We start from the raw sequence: 18179 nt of genomic DNA on the forward strand, positions 1-18179 counted from the left end.
GACTATGGTATATTCCCACAGTGGAGTATTATGCAGCCTTTAAAAAATTTTTTTGAGAAAGATCTCCATGAACTGGCATAGTTTCCAGGATATACTATAAAGGGGGGGGGGAGGATAAAAGTAACTATATTACATTTCATATAAGAAAGAAGGAACTATAATAAACACCCATCTATTCATTTATTCAAAAGGAAACAAAGGATAAACCAAAAACCAAAGATAGATTACTTATAGGGGATAGGTGCAAACAGGAGAGAAAGGAGGAAGAGAATGAGAAAGAATAGGGAGTGACAATGTTTGTACAGTTTCAACTTTTAGACCTAGGCTAATATTTCAAACAAAACATTAACAAGGAATGAGCAGGAATTCATCATGAAAGACAAATGCATTACAACTAACACAACCACCCTAAAAAGGGAGAGCGAATAACTAACCTTTGTAAACCAGTATTTTGTTTATGTACTTTCAATACTATAAAGGAACTATATACAAATACTGCACTCTGGTTAGTAGTTGTTCATTGGGAAATTTGTGAATAACTCTGGAACTACCTTGTGTATTCTAGAAATTAAGCAAATAAGTGAAAAGATTATAATAGTCAAAGTCAGATTTCTTACTGTTGGACAAGAGTAATAAGAAAGGAGAAAGACTAGAATGAATCTGGTGTTGGTATTGTAATGGAATTATCTATATGAACTCAAGGAGAAACATAACATCTTATATACATACATATACAGATAACACACACAAATACATAACATACCTAACAGATCTAGAAGTTGATACAGCTGTATATATACATACATAATTTTCTAGTTCTGTTAAGCAGGCTGGAAGCAATGACACTTCAGTACCGAAGTGTACACTTAATGCAGATTTTGGCTTCTAAATAGGTTCTGAAAGGAACCATGGATGCTTAGAGAAATCACTGATTCTAAGGTTAGAGAAGAGAAAATACGAGATGAGTCCAGAACATCTTCTGGTGCCAGAAAATATTAAGAATGGCGACATGTCAAAAAGTCACAAGGGAACAATGTGAAGGGGTTTGCATGGGCAAATAGGGGAGTTTGAATAATAAAATATATGACAGTAATACACTCTAACCTATAGAATAACATAAAAACACATGAGCCCATTATCAATATATGAATAAAGAATGCAGATGGAAATTTCCTAAGAGAATTTGAACTACTAAAAGTAGAAGGAAAGATGAAAATAGAGAACTCATCATTTGGCAAATCCTACACTAAACTAATAACTGTTTCAATAAAAAGCCTAAGGAAAAAACCCCCAGAAACAAAAACTATGACTGTCTGCCAATTAGTGGGCAAAGTATGAGAAATGAGGCAATAATTTTCCTATACTAATTACAAATGGAAAAATTACAAATTTGACATTGGATACATCTGGCAAATACCACCCTAACCAAGTGGTCAAAATTAACATTACTAGTAAGAGGACAGACTGACATCATGTGCTTGCAGATGCACTGAGGATTCATCACGTGTCTCACTTTTGCCAAAAATGCAATAAACAATTTAATCACAAGGAAACATCAGGGAAACCCTAAACTGGAAGATCTTTTACAAATTGGCTTGTACTTTTCAAAAAGTCTAAGGTCATAAAAGACAAACTCTGAAGAGTCCCAGATTAAAGGAGTTTGAGAGAAACGACAACTAAACAATATGTGATAATGAAGTGAATCTTCAACTAGGGAGACATTAGTGGAGCAAATGGTGAAATGAGTAAGGTCTGTAGAATAACAGTAAAAGATGACAATATTTTAATGTTAATTCCCTGATTTTGACAATCGTCCTGTGGTTATATTTTATCACTAGAAGATCGTGGGAAATACTTCATATATTTTTGCAATGTTGTCTAAGTTTGAAATTTTTTCAAAATGAAGTTGAAAAAAATTAAAATATCTTCATCTCAGCAAGAAAGTAACTTGAACAATCACTCCCCAGTGTATCAAACTAACCTTGATAATTAGTTATAAAAAAACTGAAATTCATAGCCTTCATTTGTAATTAAACTAGAAATGAATCTTAATTCTAAAATGCAGTTCAATCTTTTCATTTACTAAGACTTGACCTATTGGACAGGAGCATTATAAACATTAAGAAAATATTCATAGATAATCAATGGCAGCCACTAGTAACAGAATACCTTCCAACACTTAGGAATTTTCAAAGATATGCTTTGGCTAGGACTTCCTACAGTACACACTAGATGACATTTCGGCAGTAGAGGGAGGGGAGAATTTGGATTAAGTCTCTTCAAACCCAAGATACCATATAATGCTCTCCAACTATGCGCTCAGTTATATAGATTCCAAAAAACAATTTTAAATCTCCCATTACTTCAGCCAACAATCTGGGCAACAGTAATGACAACATGTCTCTTTGCTTAAAACAAACAAACCCAGCAACAATTAACTGGAACAGAAAATAAGAACACTAATAGAGTTTGACAAATTTATTGGTATTTTAGTAAAGACATTCATCTTAGTTGTTTCTCTCTCCCATCTTGACCGTAGGTTGATATTTGAGTCAAGAAAATGAAATGTAGGAGAGGGGTGTTATTTCAACATAAACATCAAAATGAACAAAAATGGAAAGTTTGCCTACATTTAAGCAAGTTAAATTCATGTATCTTGATATAATTAAATCATGTAAGTAAGAACTAATAGTTCTATATACATTTCCATTGTTTTACTTGGGGCTTCTAAACTCAAATGCAAGTGAACAAAGTATTAGGAATATATACAGGCTGCTTCTCTGGAGTTATTACTTATTAAAAGAGCTCAGAGCAAGTAGTTACCACCAATCAGTCTGAAGCTGCCTCCAAAATCTAACATTGTAGTTTTCAAGGAAAATCATTATACTGTATGTTTCTTCTATGTGTGTCTATGCTTTAAAAGATGTGTTTAACTGTCACATTAAAAAAGAATTCATATACAATACAAAAATACAAAATAAACACAATCCTACAACACATAGATTAACAAAGTATATGTGGGCGAAGATTCCATAAAATATGTTTAAAGATGCATTCTTTCATTTTCAGTATCTAAAATGTGCTTTTGAGAGGCCACTGGTTAGCAAGTATACAGTTAAAGTAAACCATATTTTTGTGCTAAATAAGAATTCCTGTTAATAAGTTCAAATCAAATTGGATTTCACAAGTTAGTAACATAAATGCTTTGATAAAGTTACAGAAAGTGCATCTTTCTTATCTTCCATCTTCATACATTGTTGCTCCCCCCCCCCCCTTTTTTTGGTGTTTATACCCTTTAAAAAATAAGAACAGCCAAACATTTAACTATTATGTACATTTAAATTTTTGGTGGTGGTTTGTTATTTTAAAAGAAACAGCTTCCTTATGATTTGCCTCAAGATCTGGTGGAAATGCTTACAGGAACTAGCTAATAACAAAAATCAACAGAAGCACATTCAAAATACTGATTTACTTTGGTAGCAAATGGTTGTTCTTTGAAGACTAATGAAGGTAGACAAAACCCTTTAAAGTGAAGTGGGCTATTTTAAATACTCAACAGTTTATGTAAAATTTTAAAATGTTCTTTCTAAAGAGCTAAGCATCTGTATCCACTGATAGCAATGCAATAACTAGTTAATGATGATTTGAAACTAAACAAATGCCCATTAGGGAAGAAAAAAAGCTGTATTTTATCTAATTTACTTTCTCAGTCAATAGTCCAGTAACATTTTCCTCCCAATACAATACTCCCTTCTCTATAAGGCTGTTCCTGGGAGCCAGACAAGTTTAGGTTAATAAGGGAGTTAAGTTAGAGAGTAACGGCCTACAGTTTAAATAGACAACTTTTTGCTTCCCTCCTAATGTGCTAATAGTTGTGTCTAAAAAAATATGCAATTCTTAGAAAGGTACCATTTCTGATTTTTTTTAGTATCTGTAACCTTTGGAAACTAATCACATGAAACTACAAAATTAGTAAATGTCTCAAAATCTGTATATAAAACATAAATTACTTCTAATTTCAAATTCTCATTTATTAGTGTACCACTCAATATTTAAAAAAAGAAAAAGAAAATAAAGGTGGCTCCAAAGATAGTCTTATAACATTCCTTAAAAAAGGAAACTGTTCCTTTTAACTTCACACCCACCCCACACCCCAATTTCAAAACACATCATTTAATTGTCTTGGTCATGGACATTTCCAAGATGAGATTTTATATTTCGCTCCCATAGCTTCTGGTTATCAGAAAACCCATGCTTTCCTTTATTGAAGGAATTTGGTCCTGCTGATGTTGGTGTATCCCTGTGTTAAAAAAAAAGAAATTTATTTAAAATGTTATATAATGACTTTTGGGCCATGTTTTTAACTCTTTCAAAATGTTTGTTTAGCACCCATTATAAATGGAGGCCAAACATCAGAAGCTGCTCCAGATCTTTTAAAAAATACCCTTTCCACAGACCCAGTCCTAAAATTTCAGATTCAGTGGGAGGAGGAGTCAGGTAAATTTGTAGGTTGAACAAACATTTAAGGTGATTCTGATAAACAGCTAAAGGTGGCAACCATTATAGTTTTAAAAACAGTTGCTTGTAACCCACTGTGGTTTAGTCGCTAAGTCGTGTCTGACTCTTGCAGCCCCACCAGGCTATATGGACTATAGCCCGCCAGGCTCCTCTGTCCATGGGATTCTCCAGGGAAGAACACTGGCGTGGGCTGCCATTTCCTTCTCCATGTAACCTGGTAACAGGGTCATTAAATCAATTCGGTGACTTGTCAACAGTATTTATAAAAGATGAAACAGAAAAAAAAAATGAAGATGTATCACACATAAAATGATTCAGTTGTCATTTTATGAACATGTTTCGATTTTAAATGTTTAGATATATGCAGATATAGATTTGATTTATATTTTGGTTATAATGTACTTTAGAGTCTTGTATGAAAGGGAGGCCAGCAGATAGCCACTGGGACTGTTCCCATTGGAACCATAGGCAAAGTTTGAAGACTGATGCTGAAAGACTTAGTACTTAGTTCTTTGGGAAAATATATATTTGATAGAAATGGGGACATGGTATAAGCCGTGTTGAAGCCCAGCTTTCTTACTAACCTCTAAGTTATCCATTTATGCATACAAAGACAAGAAACTGAATATCATGTTAATATGAAATTAATGTTATTTCCATTATAACAGAGGAAAATTTAAAGATGGTTTTTATCTTATTTTGATATTTAGCATCTATATTACCAAGGAAAAAGGAGCACATACAATCAAGATTAAGTGGTGGGAATGATACTGTAAGTGAGATGAGTGAAAGCCATTTCTTTATAACTTGAAAAAAATTTTAAATTGGAAACATTTCTGTTTATTTGAAAAAATATAGAGTACATCTATCTGAAAAGAAACAGCATTATATTGTTGCTATTTTTTTCTTGAAATACTAATTTTCTCTTATCAGGGGAGAAATACTGCTGTATTAGAAACAAAACTGTTTTGCCCAAATATGCAAGAAATGTTTGAAAACTAACAGACTATGTGCAATTTATTCTTGCTTTAAATTCACTGTAATTTTCTATGATATTATACAAAAATTATACCTTCCAATATTCTTCATCCTCATCTTTGCTTCTGGAGGCATTTCCTCGGGTTCACTCTGGAAGAAAAAGAGACACACAGAAATGACTGCATACAGATACAGTAGACTCTTGAACAATGCAGGGGGTGGCTGGGGGCACCACCCCTGACCCAAGCCTCCTCAAGTCAAAAACCTGTGTATAACTTTACAGTGAGCCCTCCATCTCCATGGTTCCACATCCAAGGATTCAATCAACTTGGGATATGGTAGCACTGTAGCACATGTTTACTGAAAAAAAATCTGCGTATAAATAGGCCCATACAGTTCAAACCTGTGTTGGCCGAAGGTCAACTATGTTAAAATCACTTGATACTAATAATGCTAAATTTTATATCCAACTGTAAATTTTGGTTAAAAAAAGTAACTTATTTTAACTACATTAAAGAAACCTATGCTTCAAGTGCTGAATCTGCAAAAAGAAAAAATTCTGGTAAAAACCTGATATTTTAGAACTAAAACTAGTTGTTTACTAGAATCTTCATGTTGTGTTAAATGCTTTAATATGCACGATCTCTGAAAACTCTAACAATCCTACCAAGTGGGGTGAGTATCATCAATCACATTTTGTAGCTGAAGTATGCATGGTAACATGTTCAAAGTCACAAAACAGCTGGACACCAAAGAAACGCTCTAAACCACTTCACTGTATTGCTCCTTCTCAAAAATGTCTTCTTTACTGTAAAGAAATCTTGAAAGCTCATTCCTTACTGCTTTTCCAGTCACAGCTGGTGAAAAAGAATGTGACAAGTGTCTTTTAGATGTTTTTATATGTAAATGTTACTGCTGAGATAAATATTATTTTTTAATCAGTCATCTCAAGACACACCTTAAAGAGGTTTCTACTGGTCAAACCTGGGACAATTTGAGTATTATAGCCTGTTGAACAGGCTACACTTGTATAAATAAGGAAAAGCTCTTCCTTACAGTGAGATAATTAACAAACACGGACAGGAGGAAAGAATGAAAAAAAAAATTACTACTTGGCAAACATAATAGAACTGATTCTGGTAAGAATCATCAATGAATGTTAACATTCATGAATGAACACTTAAGTAGTAGGTATTTTCACGTATTCTTAAAACATATCCCCACAAGATAAACTTTAATTAATTCTAAAAGGTAAAACAGTAATTTGACAGTAGAGAGATCTGGCAGACACCACTTAACCCAATGATCAAAGGTAGCATTGCCAGTAACAGGGCATACTGACACATGTGCTCCTGATCTAATACGCCCTGACAACTCGGCATCACTTCTGTGGTACACTTGCCAAGAGGAACGTGAATCTAATAAGGGAACATCAGGCAAATCCAAACTGGGGAACATTCTACAAATCAAAAGAAACTAGAGACTGAACTGAAAAAGTTATTTTTAAATTTCAAAATTAAACAAATGAACACGTTCTCTGTCCACTATATTTCCGACTCAGATATATATCCAAGGCTAACTATGTTCTGCAGAAAAAGGAACAAACAAACAAAGGCTTTATTTCCTTTTTTTTGGCCGCACTGTAAGGCATACAGGATCTTAATTCCCTAACCAGAGATCAAACCCACACCCCCTGCAGTGGAAGTGTGGAGACTTAACCACTGGACTGCCAGGGAAGTCCTCAGATGAAGATTTCAGATGCATGTGTTTTTTTAACTAAAACACAAGTTTATCCTTAACTATCATTACCATCTTATGGCAGAAAGAGTGCTGTCTGAACTTGTCTAAAATTTCTTTAAAAACAGGGAAGAGAGTACAGGACGAGAAACTAGAAAGCCAAGTTCTTGTTCTAAGTTCTAGATGACACTTGTGTGGATCAGCACATATTCGTGCACTCATAACTTAACTTCTCCATTTGGAAAATAATAACCATCTCACACAATTCACAGGGATATATGGAAGGTAAAATAAAGATATGTGCAAAGACTCAATTTGTTATTCAAATAAGCCATTATTATGTAGGTGCTTACAATTTTCAGCTTTTCTACTTCTCCAGATGCTATACCCTTCTTCCTATACTGTCCTTCCCTGACATAATCTGTAGAGGTCAAAATGTTACATAATCTCTTAAGAATTCTGGTTAGACATGAAAGAAAACATTAAATTTAAGTCGATGCTTTTCAAAATTTTTTTGGGGGAGAGGGGGACATAAAAAGTTTCTTCCTCAACAAAATACTACTTGGATTTCCAAATACCAAATAGATAAGAGAGCAGACATAAGTGAAATAGCAGCAGGAGACCAGAGTCATGCTTGTCGGCCAGTTCGATTCCTGGGTCGGAAGATCCCCTGGAGAAGGGGTGGCGACCCACTCCAGCATTCCTGGGCTTCCCTGGTGGCTCAGAGGGTAAAGAATCTGCTGCAGTGTGCGAGACCTAAGTTTGACTCCTGGGTTCGGAAGACCCCCTGGAGGAGGGCATGGCAACCCACTCCAGTATTCTTGCCTGGAGAGTCCCCATGGGCAGAGCAGCCTGAGTGGGCTCAGTCCATGGGGTCGCAAAGAGTTGGACACGACTGAGTATGCTTCTGAGACATTTCCAAAGAACCCCAGAACTCTAAGAAAACCTGTGTTTAAAACCTGTGACCTAAATTTAGCCTTCACTTTACAAGTTGGAAAACTAAGGCTCCAAAAGGTAAACTGATTTAGTTGCAGGCTCTCTATTGGTTAATAACTGGACAGGACAGGAAAAGAACCAAGGTCTTCCAACCGCCAGCCCAGTGGTCCTTCCGTAACACTGCACGCCGCTCTTCCTCACCTAAACCTCTTACATCAGTTCACCTCTTCCGGCACTTTGGGTTTTATCTCGGACCATTTTATGTGTAAGGCCCTGCACTGCTAGGCTGGATTCCGAGAGGAACACGTCGGATTTACCTTTGTAATCTCACTGTGCCTAGTGTACAGAAAGCGATCAAATGTGTAGAATGAGTAAATGTCCAAGGGAGAGTACACTGATAACCACTGATTTTACCTACTGAGTCCCCATCATTCCATATTCATCCTTGCCTAAAACTTCTACTAAACCTCCAGGTGTCAAACACAGCTGCTTAGCTTTACCACTTGTGATCTGAAAGCTGATATCTTAATTCACAAAAGTATTCCTCACAAAACATTCCTGTCTAATGTTTTAGTACCCAACTTATATTTCTTCTCTTAAATATTCTTGCCAATCACTCCAGCCCCATTTTGTGCTCCTCTGAAGGTATAGTTCTTATCCATATTGTTCTTGGGTGCTATTACTCAAGTACTCATAGCACATGTATATTATTACTCATATAAGCATTTGTTGATTTAAGTTCCTTGCCCCCCAAAGTCAGTATTTGAAATAATCCCACAATCAAATTAATAGAAATATCCAGATTGTGCAGATGTCATTAAAAAAAAAAAAAAGAAAAAACACACACAAACCCAAACCATTGCCAAAAAAAAAAGTTCACTAGTACCATTAATACAACTTGACAATTTGCCACTAACATCCATAAAGAACAGGTTAAAGTAAAACAAAGAAAACTAGCTATCAACTTACATCTTCATCTTCATTAAAAGCTGCTGCTACTGAAAGGGTTTTTGGAGCAAGAGTTGGAACCGGTTCTTTAGGCTTCTGAAGAAGAAACATTAAAAAGAGTATCATCACATAATGTTTACACAGGCTTATTTAACAACAGGAATAACATCTTCAAAGATGCAACGTTACGTTTTCACACAAACATATAGTAAGGAACTAAGAACAAACTTTGGAGAAATCCATTTTCTTTTTTGAAAATGTGGGTTATCAACAGATTTTACTTTATTAATCATATGGCCATTTGTTTTCCTCCATCAAAGATTTTCTAGTTAGGATCTATAATTTAGTGTCACTTACATAAAGGAACTTAGTACAGGTTAAGAGAAAATGAATATCAACAACTGCCCATAGTAACATTAAAATGAAGCACAGATTACCCTGAGAAAGACACCAAGATCCATCTTTCTCTACCAGCTGGCTGCCACTGCACAGTGCCGCTTAGAGATCCGAGGGGTACTGAAGTGCTCATGAAGTACCCAAGCCAGAAAACCTCTACTTCAGCTTGAACATTCTATGCGGGGTCCTGTCAACTAGACCTCTATTAAACAGACTTAAATCTCCCCCTGCCTTCTCAGCTTACTGGTTACCACGTTACCAACACCTAAGGCCCCTTAGCATTTCTTGCCTGAATTACTGTTAGACTTACCATCTTCCAGCCTTCCGTGGTTTTTATCCCTCTAATTCTCTGTATTAGTACCAGAGTACTGCTTCTAAATGCAAACCTGTTTATAGGGTCTAGACTACTATAGTTCCATGACTCCTCTAGAACCTAAAGACTAAAACCAAATTTTATTATGGACTACGAGTCTTTTATGATTAGGTCCTATGGTCTTATGTGGGGGGCTTTCTATCCCTCCATCTGACTACTGAACACTTCCTAACAATGAACAATTTCCTGAGGCATCATGTGGCTTCACATTTAAACTGCCTCTGCATAAGGCACCCTGCGCATTCTGTGGGCTCTTCTGCAACTAAGGAATCCCAGCCCACAGCAGTGACAGCACTGAGTCTTACTCACTGGACTGCCAGGGAACGCCCTGCATTAAACTCTCTTTTTTATCTGAGTCCTTTTGCCTCTTTCCTGTATTTAAAGTCAGCTCTAGCATCACCTCCCCAATAAAATCATCTCTGAGTTGCTGAAACAAAATTAACCATCCCTCTTATACAACACAAACACTTTTATAAACTCTGTACTTTTGAAGAAATGAAAATGTTCATTTGGAAATTATGCACAGTGACTCTAGAAAACACCCTTTACTCTTAAAACATGCCATGTATTTGATGTTGTACATACAACATAAGACTCAAGTATTCGCTGGTTGTTTGACTATCTTTTCACATCATATCATCAAAAGCAACAGTTTCAACTATTTTCATATCCTACATCTCACTTCACCAAGATTATGTTTACACTTTGGTTTATGAAAAAAAAGTTTGTTTTCTAAAGGTTAAAGTTTCAGTGAATAGGCCTTTTTAAGCATAACCCTCCTAACTAAAATGATCAGCAATTACTAAATCATTTCAATGACTTAGAGAAAGTAGGGATATGGGTATCTGACTTCTGTGGTATGTTCAACCACAGTAAAATCTATTACCAAGGGGAACACCTATATGAGAAGTGTACATGAGAACCATATCTTTAATGACAATGAAAAAAGTAAATATTTATGCAGGTGGGTACAAGTAATGTTATAAAAAACAGGTTAAACCAAAAAAATCAGCTCAAGTAGGGAGAAGAGTCATGAAATAATGAAGTTATAAGCTGAATGCCTTTTGTTCAGACTAAATTTTTTACAAAAAGGAAGAAAAGGCAAAACAGCATATGGCAGGAGTGGGGGTTCTAAGGAGTAGTAGCTTTATAAAAACTAGATGTGTAGCTCAAATGCACACACTCTAGTAGGAATCTGATCCATTTTTTTTTTCCTGATCCACTTTAAAATCTTTGAACATCTAATGAAGATATCAAGCTGTATGTACCTGGCAACTGAGCATTAATTTTCACAGGAAATGAATAAACCAAAGCAATTTTAGGATTATACTCCTTACACAAGAATGTATAACCATTTTCTAAAGTCAACAGCAATATGCTATTAAAGTAAGTTCCTTCTTCTTAAAGAGGAGACCCATTTAGCTGAATCACAGGAAATTATCACTTCTGTAGATCAGAAATAGTCAAATGTCTAAGGCTTCAATCTAATATTTCAGTTATTTTCCAGACACTCAACAGTTAATAAGTACTAATTCAAGGTTTATATCTAAAAAAACAAGAAATCAAAAGTTGATCTACAAAGGACTACTATCATAGGTTTTAATACTCAACATCCATTTGTAGCTCCAAAGTAAGTTTATCAGGAAGCTCTTATTAAGCAGTACCTTACTAACATTAATCTTTTATGACACAAATGATTTCTAGAGATAATATTTTTTAACATCACTGGAATTAAAAGATAAACTGAAACTCTAAAAGTATTTTTCAGAGGTTTTGCACAAGTTAGGAAACTGTAAGCTATTACTTTATAAATCATATATTCCCTACAATATTTGTTCCTTCTCATATTCGAAACCTTTTTAAAAAACAGCTTGATTTATAATTCATCCGGACTTTCCTTGCATATACTAATAATTTTCTTAGATACTTACATGTTATGAGTTCATGCACCAATGTATCATTTTATACTTAATTTATCATAATCCAATAAAAGCAGGCTTCCAAAACAAATCCTTAAGACCCATTACAAATATAACATATAAAATAACTCACACTTGAGCCAAGTTTGATGGATATGGCTGAGGCTTTCTTTGTCGTCTGACTACCTATGGCAAATCCAAACTTGGAGATCTTTGTAGGCTTTGCTGGGAGGTCTGCAGTTTCATCTTCAGCTGATCGCTTCTCAGCGCTGCGACTGGAATTTTCCCCTCCATTACTGGAAGAAACAGTCTTAGTTTTCACAGGTTTTTCTGCTTCTTCTTCAGGTCCTGGTGAAGTCGAAACAACTTACCAAGATGAGCTACTTTTACTGAGCAGATTGATGGGAGCAGCAACCTCAAAAAGCATCGTTATAAGGAAGATACCTCTGCAGCTGTCACCTACTGACCCAACAGTCTCTTCCACTGTTTGTTAGAGTATACAGCAGGAACTGAGATTGTGTGGCAGTAGAAGAGGCTCCCATGAATTAACTAGCATAAAATACAGAGCAATTTAAAATTATAAAAATAGAGTTCACACAAAGACCCTTCAACTAAACACTCTAAGTTGCATAATAATCTAATTACCCGTGGAATTTTGCTTTTCATAAATTAAGAACTATAAAGTCTTCTACATGAAATGGCTGTTGGCAATTAGTCACATCATAGAATAATACATTTGACTAATAAAACATCTAGTATTCTTCAATAGTATACTACTAGTTATACAAAGTAACTTTTTATGACCAGCCCATCATGTACACAGTACAGCCCGCAGTAACTTTCTTGAGTGATGTGTTCTTCTGAACATTTCACACAATCTTTAGAAAGGAATTTCAAGGAAGACATCAAGGTCATCCCCTCTTTAGTAACTTAATTCTACTCTCAAAGCTTGATTACCATCTGTTTAGCCTATTCTTAAAGAGTGATCAACAATTATATTTAGGTTCACACATTATTTGTTCATCATAAAAAAAGATGAGCTAAAAATGATAATTTCTAACAGAAGGCACACACATGTAGACATGGAATGCAAGATGTCTTTCAGTAATTTTGCCTGTTTATATTAACAAATGAAATGAGTTAACATCTTGAACGTTACACATGAAGGCTATTTAAGAACAGACTGGGAAGCAAGACAGAAGAAAACTGGCTGATTATTAAATATTTTCTTTCCCAAGTTTATCAATTTACCCTGTACAATGTATTCTGCTGCACCAGATAAATATTTATGGAGAAAGAGAAGATTCTCTAAGGAATGACCCTGACAACAGTTTGGAAAACATGACAAAAAGCAAGAATGGGTGGAAAAGGGGGAATCAAACAGACTGACGAGTAATAAAGGACAAGAGATTATAGATCCCAATTTATATAATTTTGGAAAGATGGGGTAGCTAAATTAATAAGCACTTTGAACAGAACATTTGATTTTGTTTACAGGAAAATAAAAGAAACTCTTTATCACCTTTAGACAAGGGGTGAAAGTTGTAATAACAATGTAGGGGAGAAATTAAACAGTATTAGGTTTTGGGACTTCCTTAGGAAGGAAAGGGCATTGCAATAGCTGTCTGAATTCACTTATTTAGATATAAAATTACAAAAGCACCTGAAGAATGTAAGATTGCTACTCAATATCTGAAATGTAGAATTCAATTTAGAATTTCTTAAAAAGACAGTATTATGCAAACATTATTTTTCATTCTATCGCTAAAATCATTTATGCCAAATTTTATTCTGTATCCTTATAGTTTTAATCAAGTATGAACTTTACAGTAAAACCCAGTGATAACTACTACTTCTCTGTGACTGGCACAGCTAAAACTGAAAACTTACTGGCTCTATGTATTGAAACACATTAAAAAAAAACACCGAATTTACATATAGAAGCAATCTATACACCACTAAAGGCACAAGTTTGTGCAAACACAAACTCTGAAAAACATCAAAACAAATAGCACAAAGAACATTTAGCTTTGATTCTAGTGTAACTCTGCTCTTTGAACTGTGACTCAAGGGCTATCATCAGTCACAATTTCTGGTTCTTTTAAAACCTATCTATTCTGAAATCTAGGAATCCTTTTACCCAAAAAATAGTTCAGGAACAAAGAATCTAGAAAAAGCAAAGCATAAGTATGAGGAAAAGTGAAAAGCATAGTTATTACTATAATATTAAGAACATTAAGTGTGACAACTAACTGAACTAGTATGTGCTAATACATGGAACATAATACTATCTGTCCACTCCTATGATGCCTGGGGAAGATATCTAGAATTACTGCTCTTTAGAAAAAGGTAGCGTGAACAGAGGAGTTGGGAAAACTACAATTAACTAACCAACTGCTGGCAACTCAAATTTTATTCACATCTGAACAGGCAAACTATCAAGACCATTAAAGTGTTTTAAAGTCCATTAAGTGTCTTCCCTTAAATACAACGCGTACTACTTTAGCAGTTGGGGGGACGGGTAGGGCTTATAATCATGAACTGCTGTTTCCAATTCATTTAATGAGATTTTTCTATTCTGACACTGTCAAAAACAAAATTTTGAATGGCCACAGATTAGTAATGTGAAAAATCTTAGCAATGTGACTTACATTTTAAAGAGTGAAAAAATATGCAGTTTAAAAAAAATAAATCACTTTATAACAAACATGGACAGTTATTATTAGATTCTTTATCAAGGAGTATCTAAATAAGAGATTTTATCTTGTTTGTATTCTGAGCAAATAAAATGTGTAGATTAGTTAATGTGAAATCAAAATACAGTACTAGCATTTTTTTTTTCTCGTCTTTCACTGAATAGTTGAGGAGGAGAGGTGGGCCTTGGGAGTCAAAAAGGTACCTTACTTTGAAAAAATTACCTAGTAAGTTTTAAGTCCATAAGGATACCTTTCATGACCCATTTGCATTCTGGTAGCTTCTTAGTCTGAAAAAGAGTATACATATACATCTCTAATAGGACTGGTGTGCAGTTTAAATGAGAATATATTCAAGACCCTCTTGACAGAAGAAATGTCAATTTCATTAATGTAGTTATTAGAAACATAAAATAGCTTGAGGTGAATATGATTACAACATGAATAGCTCTAAAATTTCTACTTATTTCAAGGAGCTACAACAATTTAGCCAAAGGGAAGAAAAAAGAGAAAAGCTACCCAAAGCCTAACCCTTAACATTATCCCTCCCCTTAAAGGTGAGAGGAGGAAGTTCAAGTAAGTAGCTTCTCTTATTAATATAAACCTATGTTAACTTCTTAAAAAAATACTTATATTTCCAATTTAATGGATTGTTCAGTAGGAGTTAAAAATCAGAAAAATCCCTAGGTAAGCCCCCCGCAATACAAACTGGCCAAGTGTTAAATAGTTCCTACTTGCCATAAAATTTTATCAATTTAGCAATATCCATGGATGGCATAAATGTTTTAACTATGATTTTTTTGTACAACTTCATTAAAAACATGTCATTCAAAAATGGTTAACATGTAACTGCTATTTCTTAAAAAGGAAGGCACACTCAAGGCAATTATGTATTAAAGAATATCAGCCTAAGTCACTAACAAGGATACAACTTTTGATAGCAATTAGTAAAAAAGGTAATTTTGTATCATTCTTGTCACAAAAATACGCTAACACAGAAACACCAATATTCATACTACAGAATAAATTATCCCTAACGAAAGGGTGGTGGATAAATTACACAGTGGAATTATGCTGACACTTATGGTACATTTTTCTGTTTTGCTTTGGCTACTTCAGTCAGGTGTGGTGTGAAATCTCAGTTCCCTGGGGCAGAGACTGAACCCAGGCCAGGCAGTGAAACCCTGGGAATTCTAACCGCTAAGCCCCGGGGGAATTCCCTCAAGCTACGTTTTGGCTCACATTAAAGAGAGATACTCATCTAAGACAACCATTCTTAAACGGTAGTCTCTAAGTCAGATAAGGCCTTTTGGGCTACAGATCTTTGTTTTTCCTCAGACTAATTTTTTAAGTGTTAATTTTACTTGGTAATTTCCAATTTTGGCCACAAAAAGCCGCTAAAGAGGTAGTACTAAACGGTTTAAACTGTTGTTTCATAAGCTGTTTTACTAGTAAAACAACAAAAAAGAAGGGAGGGGAGTGGAAAGGGTGAAAGGAGTTTGTGCTCAACTAACAGCACCTTATGTATTTTTTAAAAAGGAAATTCTGAGTCCAAAGTAACCGAATATTACACTTTTCTCAATTTCGTTCCCAAGTTAATTCACATCAAACTTGTTAGGAGGTCCTAACAGTTACCTTCATATACTACTAATTTTCTGTATTTTCTCATATTAAATACTTTCAGGGATAAGACTTGGAGAAGTAGGACAGTGTGGTACTTAAAACGTTCTAAAGACATTATCAGCTCGCACGTGTTAAACTAGCCTTGTTAGGACAAAGGGACGGGGAAGCTAGAGAGATTACATGGTGTTTCTTTTCCTTAATGCACAAGACCCAAATTTAGAGGATTGGAGGTGACAGAATAAAGATAGCTGCAACCTGAATTGACATCGTAACAAATAGGGAAGAGTCACACTAGCCTATTTAGCCACCTAAAGATCTGGCAGGCAGCTGGCTGGCAACAGCCTAGCACATAAAAGGCAGACAGTTCAAAGAAAGGCAATCAAACCCTAATCCTAGACCCCAACGATTAAACCAGGAGACAGGCAAAGGTATTCCTCTTTCCCTCCATCGCCTCAACCCAGCCCTCACAGGATCAGTATTAGGCTTAAAAATGAAGGAATGAAAAAGGCCAGGACAGTCCACTTCCTCAGTGAGAAGGGAGCAGCAAACTAACTCCTAGGTGTAACTGAGAGGCCGGCACCATCGGAAACTCGGCCTGCGGCCAGTTCCAGCGGTCACTGCTCGGTGACTCGGGCTGAGTGAGCGCGCGTGTGCGTTTTGTGTGGTGTGCGTCTCCGGTGTGGCGGTAGCGGCTCGGGCACCGCCACTGCGAGTCCCACCCCGAGTTCGGTCCCCCTTTCTGGTGCCCATCTCCCTTCTCTTCGGAAGCAGGGTCTCTGCTGGGGCCAGGAGGTGACGAACAGTGACGGGCTCTTCCCCGGTAAGGAGGCGATGTGGGCCGGGATCCCAGTGGGCCGCACCGGGCGTGCCCGGGGCTCGTCTGGGCCCAGCACCTGGCCGGGTGAGAGCCAGATCCGCCCACTCTCGCCCCAGTCTACTCCCCCCACCCCGGGAAGCTCAAAGAAAGGCTCAGAGCATCCCACATAGCCCGCGACGCTGGGGTTGTGTTCACCTCCGGCGGCTCCAGCTCGCTGCGGTTTCTCAGGCTTCTCCTCTCCCGCCTTCCCGTCCGCCATTTTCCCCGCCGCGGCCTCCCCTGCAGCCACGCCAAGGACGTCACAGCCCCGCCCAGCAACCATTGAGCTTCAGAGCCAGCCTCGGAAGCGTCAGCCTAGAGCGACCGTAGAGAATGAAGAGAGGCCCTTTCAGAAACGGAAGTGGATATGATATCATCGGCGAGCCGCCAATGAGGCGAGGGCGGGGTAGGATGGGTGGTCCTGTACAGAGCTCGTGGGCGCTTTGCTAGCGGTCGGTTAGATTTTCTTGGTCCAGTGGCGGATTCAAATAAGTGAGACGTGAGAGCGTAGCCCTGGAAACGGTGAGCCTACGTGAGGTTTTTGCCAACTGAGGTGTGGCTGACGCTGAAGCTAGCAGGATTTCTCATCCTGGCTTTGCTGGATCATGTGTACCTATTAAAAAAAAAAAAAGAAAAGAAAACCGAATTCTTTTTCCTACTTAAAAGGGAAATCCACGTTTATCGAGCGCCCCCTTGTGTCATACCCTATATCGTTTAATCACCACTACTGTTTAATAATCCAATGCGAAATTGTTCTCTTAATTAATCTTAATGTGGTAAAGAGTCCGCCTTCAACGCAGGAGATGCGTGTTCGATCCCTGGCTCGGGAAGATCCCCTAAAGTAGTAAGCAGCCCAGTTCAGTGTTTTCGCCTGGAAAAGCCCATGGACAGAGGAGCTTGAGGGCCTACAGTCCATGGGGTCGCAAAGAGATGGACACAAGTGAGCGACTGAGCACACACACAGCCAACAGTTAGCTGTGAGAGTTGAGGCCAAAGAAAAATTTGTCTAAGGTTATGGAGGCAACTGGTAAAACTGATTTTTTTCTGCAAGGGATTTTTTTGTCAAGAAACTTTATTACCTAAAATCGCAGTAGTTTCTGCTTTTCTTAGAAACCTTTAGTTGATTCTCCGGGTTTGCAGAATGAAGTCCAAGCATCACATTGGGTCCCATCCTAACTTTTCAGCTTCATCTTTCCTTTCTG

At 36.7% G+C, this 18179-nt stretch overlaps 1 protein-coding gene across 2 annotated transcripts; it reads right to left on the reverse strand.

The window, feature by feature from the left end:
- Window positions 1–4010: 4010 nt before the first annotated feature.
- On the reverse strand, window positions 4011–17242 carry PCNP (PEST proteolytic signal containing nuclear protein). Of its 2 annotated transcripts, XM_020896797.2 has the most exons (6): window positions 17134–17222; window positions 12177–12354; window positions 11939–12101; window positions 9139–9213; window positions 5591–5646; window positions 4011–4300 (listed from the first exon to the last, which is right to left on the reverse strand). In XM_020896797.2, the coding sequence occupies exons 2-6, from the start codon at window positions 12230–12232 to the stop codon at window positions 4174–4176; spliced, it is 477 nt and encodes a 158-aa protein (XP_020752456.1). In that variant the 5' UTR covers window positions 12233–12354; window positions 17134–17222; the 3' UTR covers window positions 4011–4173. The 2 variants fall into 2 exon arrangements, with proteins under 2 accessions (XP_020752456.1, XP_020752455.2); XM_020896796.2 differs by lacking the exon at window positions 12177–12354 and having other exon boundaries at window positions 11939–12153; window positions 17134–17242.
- Between the last annotated feature and the right edge of the window lie 937 nt (window positions 17243–18179).

The sequence above is a fragment of the Odocoileus virginianus genome, chromosome 25, assembly GCF_023699985.2.
Source record: "Odocoileus virginianus isolate 20LAN1187 ecotype Illinois chromosome 25, Ovbor_1.2, whole genome shotgun sequence".
Taxonomy (NCBI): domain Eukaryota; kingdom Metazoa; phylum Chordata; class Mammalia; order Artiodactyla; family Cervidae; genus Odocoileus; species Odocoileus virginianus.